Below are 5,554 nucleotides of genomic sequence, written 5' to 3'. Positions count from 1 at the left end.
CTCACGATACAAAATAAATTAATTTTTCCGCGTTTCTAAATTATTAAGTTTGAAGTGATTTTCTAAGTATAATCTTATCGATGTCTTACGTGTGAAAACAAATAATTTTCTTAAATAAAGTGATGGCACATTTTTTGGCGTCGCCCTATGGCCCATGCCTCAAAAATCTCTAGACCAGCCCTGGTGGTCTCATATTCTACAGGATAGGGTATTGAGTTTTGAGCCATGCGTACATCCCTTTTCAAAACTCTCTCCTCTATTAAATTATTATAATAATTTCAACCTAAACTCTTCTCCCCTTATTATTATTATTATTATTATTATAATATATTGTTATAAAGAAGAAAGAATTTTGTATACCACCTATGTTTTTTTTTTTTTTTTGAAGGATATACCACCTATGGTTTATGAGAATTAAGGGAAGTAATTGTAACGGCACTTCAACATGTAAGTCAAGCCCGGGGTAGAAAATATATTGTAACACATTCGATTTGAAGTAAAGGAACCTAAAATTGGTGTCTATATATATTCTTCCCAGAGAAATGGTGGTCTGTTCTCAATAATTTCATTCACTCGTTTTCTTCGGCTTCTCTTCTCTCTTAACATTGTGTATTTCTCTCCTTACTCCCCACTGCACATTTTCTGATAAACTCCACTAACTCATTTATCTTTCCCATCCCTCTGCACCTCCTCCAGTACTACTTTCCATCACTTTTCTCAGCCTTCAAACCCTACTTCCCCTAGCTTTTCTCTTTTCTTCTCAAACAATCAGACACTTCAAATTTTATTTTTCTTACCAGTTTATATATATAATATAAAGAAAATTATAGGCTACGCATATATATAGCAATGGATATTGCCCAGTACAAATCAGAGGAGCAGATGGAGATGATGACGATGATGATGCAAATGGAAAAAATCTCTGAGCTCTGCGGTGCCTACAACGATGTGGTTTCCGACCTGCCGCCGTCCGATCACAATTTCTCATCCACCACAACTAGTCCTAATAGTCTCAGGGCCACCATGTCACATTACACTGACCAAAACACACGTAACAATAATATTCATTCACCAAACTCACAATCCTTCCTAAACCTCCCAACAATACCATCCACCATTTCATTCACCAACACAAACCCAACCGACCAAACAAACGGCACGTCGTTTTCAACACTGTCGCAAGAAAATGCTTCGATGGCAGCCATGAGGGAGATGATATTCCGGATTGCAGCCATGCAGCCAATCAACATCGACCCGGAATCTGTTAAGCCGCCAAAGAGAAGGAACGTGAAGATTTCTAAGGACCCTCAGAGCGTTGCGGCCCGGCATCGGAGGGAGAGGATTAGTGAGAGGATTCGAATCCTACAGAGACTTGTCCCGGGCGGGACAAAAATGGACACCGCTTCCATGCTAGATGAGGCCATTCACTATGTCAAGTTTTTGAAGACTCAGGTCCAAACGCTGGAGAGGGCTGCGACTAATAGGCCTACCGGGATTGGATTTCATGTGGCCATGTCTAGTGGCAGCTACATTTCTAACTCTATGTCTAAGGCTTACCAAGCTCCTCATCATCATCAGAATGTGCATCATTTCGGTGACGCTTAATTATTGATTAATTAGTCCAACTGATAACGAGATTAATGTTAATTGTTTGATTGTGGGGTTGTAAATTAGGAACATGCATGAAACTATTATGATCTTCGTCGATCTTATATAGTTTTAAGCTTACTTGTAATCCATGTTCTCTCTTCTATTAATTAAATAATAACATCCCTCAATTTTCATGAGAGAGTCTCGGAGATCTTCCAATCACATCCGTTCATCATACATTGTGCGCCCAATTTTCGTCAGATACTGTTTAATATTCAATTTTAAATAAAAAAATTACAATAATTTATGACCGTACAATATACGATGAACGGATGTGATTTGAGAATCTCTAGAATTCTCACAAAGAGAATCCGACGAGAATCCTCACTTGATTTTCATGAAAGAATCAGAGAAATTGGCAGAAATTATTGAACTAATCAACTTTCAATATGTCGTCGAAATCTAATCACTAGTGTACGTATTGGATATTTAATAATTTTATTGCTAGTATTCAAATTTTAATCATTTTCTATTTATTTTATGAAAGAGAGCTTCATGTAAAATCAAAGAATTATGAAAAATTGCAGTTGGGGAATCATGTGTACTTTGGCATATGGTCCTTGGGAACATACAAGAATGTACTATATATAATTTTTTGTGAGTTGACAGGTTTACGAAACTAGATGCATCTTTACGTGCCTGGTGAGAAAAAAATCTAGAGAGACCAAGAACTAGCAGCTGGGTCATGACAACAATAATGTTGATGGACCCTGCGTGCAATGGAATGGTTGGGACAAAATATTATTGGCACGGGAAAGTTGAATGCTTTTACAAAATAAATCACATCATATCTTATCATCTGACACGATTATTAAACGTGTATATATTTAATTGAAAAGTTAATTTCACATTTATCCGAGAAGTTCATCACTCTACATTTATTCGAGAAGTACATTACTCAGTTTATGATACACTGGATGATTAGTTGAGATTATACAAATATAAAATACCAATGATTTTTGAGCATGTATTCCATGACAGCATATATTACTCAAAGTTAGGGAGAGTTGAATGGCAAGTAGGATGGGAGGAGGAGGAGAAGAAGGAAAGAGGTAGCAATTAATATTATGATTGTGAATTATAGAGAATGCATGAGAGGTCCACGTGAAGTTCTCTGACATAACGGTGGAGGTAGCTTTTACGATTACGCAAAGCGATAATGTTGTTTTCAGCCATCACCACTTCACCACCCTTCCCGTTACGAACACGTGAACTCTATCCCACATGGCAATCCTTCGTGGCTCTTTAGTGCCAACACATCACAACGCAACACTTGCTGCACTCCCCTTGAACTTTGTTGCCGTTGTAGAATGTGTATGCGTATCAGTTCTTGATAACGATTAGTATTGTGTAGAAATATTAAATTTGATGATTTGATGCCAATATAAACCCCAATATGTTTTAGGAGTGTAAAACACCTCACAGTTGCCACTTTCCTGTAACTTGCTACTGAATTTGCATCGGGGAACGGGGCTTCTGGAGGCCTTCAAGAGTTATAGAAAAACTAATGAAAAAAGTTTAAAAATTTTGAGTTTTAACAAAAATGACAAAATAAAAAGTAAGTGAATAGTATCATGATTGACTTTTTAGTGTAAAAATATAATTTTTCGTTAAAGTAAATAATACCAAAAATTTTTCGTTAAAATTCCCTTCAAAATATTCAAGACTTTCTATTTCTGGAGAACTTCCACACCTTTCTAAATTTATAATTTTAGGGTCCTTATCCATTTTTGTCAGAGACGTGCCATAAGGTGCAACCTCGCAAGCAACTCCAAGGGGTTTCTCTTTTCGCATGAGATAATATTGGGCACCTCTTAAGTTCCTGAAAGAATTCAAACCCTATATAAAATAAAATAAAAATACAAGTTTTAAGATGGTAATGACAATAAAGTTAAGAGGAAATATATAGATCACTTTTGTTTAATACTATATTGTATGCATTCCATAAAGGGGTCAATAAAAGGTTAGTTAAGTAGGTAAAGGTCGTTCTCTTTATTAGATCAAAGTTTAAGTTTGAGTTTCGCTGTTGGCAATTTTTTTTGGTGGAGCTTTATAAAAACCAAAAAAATAGACCCTTAATTTATAGGTCCTCAAATAGACTTGTTGAATGCCTTGTCGACGTTGTCGTGAGCTGAGTTAGTCTTCCCTCCCTCTAAACTTCATGTTACCGAAAAAGGGGTCAATATTGTTTACAAATATAGTAAAGAGAAGTTTCCAAAAAAAAAAAAAAATATATATATATATATATATATATATATAGTAAAGAGAAATGAAGGGTAGGTTGCTTCCCAATGGTGGATCTAATGAGGGAAGTGCTAATGTCTCAACACACCAAAAAAAAAAAAAAAAACCATTTATTCCCTACATCCACAACATCCCAACCAAATCTAACACAATCTAGGAGAAATACAAAATAAGGGAAACATAGACATGAGATAATATATAGATATTAATAACTTTTACTAAATAAGAATGGTCAAACAAAAAACAATGAGAAGACCCATGTCATGTGAGACATATGGCTAAGGTCCCCAACATCCTCATCCTCAAGGTCGTCTTCAATGGAGTAAGAGGTGTCCCCTTGTCCTTTGAATACAAAGCATAGACCCTTCCAAAACGCACAAGTGCCTTGCATCTCTTTCATACATCCACTTCATGCACCAAAGCATTGAAATCTTTGGTTCAATTTCTAAACACTACAACCAAAAACATGAATATGGTGTCAATTTAAGTAATTACATGCATTAGAGAGATTGGTGTTCTTTTTTGTTTTCCTCGGAAATGTAATTAAGTGACAAAATGAGGGACATGCATTATCAGATTAAAATATAAAACGTGTAACAGGTTTTTATTTAGAATTGAGATTTCTAATTCTATGTTACGTTGTACAGAATAATATAAATTGCATGTGAACTGTGAGTGCGGAATTGTCCTAGTATATAACGTCCTTCTTTCATTTTTTTTTTCCCGTTTTCAAAATTTCTTTTTTTAAAGTATGGTTCACACCAAGTCCTTGTAATATTTGAGGAATAGATTGATTTTGGGAATTGTTATTAGTATTCTAAAAATTTCAATTTGTACTTCTCATAAGTGTTTTTTTTCTTTCTAAATATAAAAAATTTGCAGTGCTAAATTAGAATTTTGAAGTGTTAATAACAATTTTTTAAACTTTTTTTTGTTAAATTTGTGTGGGGATTTTAGATTAAATTAAGGGTAGAATATGCAAAGATAAGGCCAACCAAATGAGTAATGGCTAGAGTCCAAAATGTGGGACTAAGACACGTTGGTTGGTCGGATTAGATTTGGTAGGGGCCCACTAGTAGAGTGACGGAGGGTGACACAATCTTAATCTCTCCCTCTGTCCTTTCTCGCAGGTGGTATGTATTTCAACACAAGACTCCACATCGAATTTGTCCCAATTCCTACTTCTAGGAGTCTGGATAAACCCACCTCTCATTATCACTATGAGTAATGCTACTCGATAGATTTTCAGCATGAGAATATGGTCGGGTATATCTAAATAACAATACAATTGATTGAAATGTTCAACTAATATTATTATGACATATAGTGTACCGAATCATGTTCTCAACATACTGAAAAATCTATCATTTCTATAAGAGATGTTATACTTTGCATTAATACAAATTACTGAGCACATTAATCTTAACCAATGTGATTATGTCACGTTTTCTTGAATGATGCAACATTATGTGATTCAATTGTTGGTTATAGAGTATTAAGCTGTTAGGCAATTCCATTGTCGATTTAAGAGTATTGAGCTTTTAGGCGATTTGATTGTCAATTCTAGAGTATTGAGTAGAAGATTACACCTATGAGTTAGGTTTCCATATTTGCATGATTAAATGTTACTTAAGGACGCACAAAATAAATTACATGCATT

The 5,554-nt window shown here is 34.9% G+C and overlaps 1 protein-coding gene across 1 annotated transcript; it reads left to right on the top strand.

The window, feature by feature from the left end:
- Positions 1 to 569: 569 nt before the first annotated feature.
- On the top strand, positions 570 to 1,787 carry LOC137716821 (transcription factor HEC1-like). The gene has a single exon (XM_068456191.2). It carries the CDS (start codon positions 850 to 852, stop codon positions 1,603 to 1,605), a length of 756 nt encoding a protein of 251 aa, XP_068312292.2. The 5' UTR covers positions 570 to 849; the 3' UTR covers positions 1,606 to 1,787.
- The last annotated feature ends 3,767 nt before the right edge of the window (positions 1,788 to 5,554 follow it).

Source organism: Pyrus communis, chromosome 8 (genome assembly GCF_041283825.1).
Source record: "Pyrus communis isolate YQ-2024b chromosome 8, ASM4128382v1, whole genome shotgun sequence".
In the NCBI taxonomy this organism is placed as follows: Eukaryota; Viridiplantae; Streptophyta; class Magnoliopsida; order Rosales; family Rosaceae; genus Pyrus; species Pyrus communis.
The sequence above is the reverse complement of the archived record's forward strand: the minus strand, read 5'-3'. Positions and strand labels throughout refer to the sequence as shown.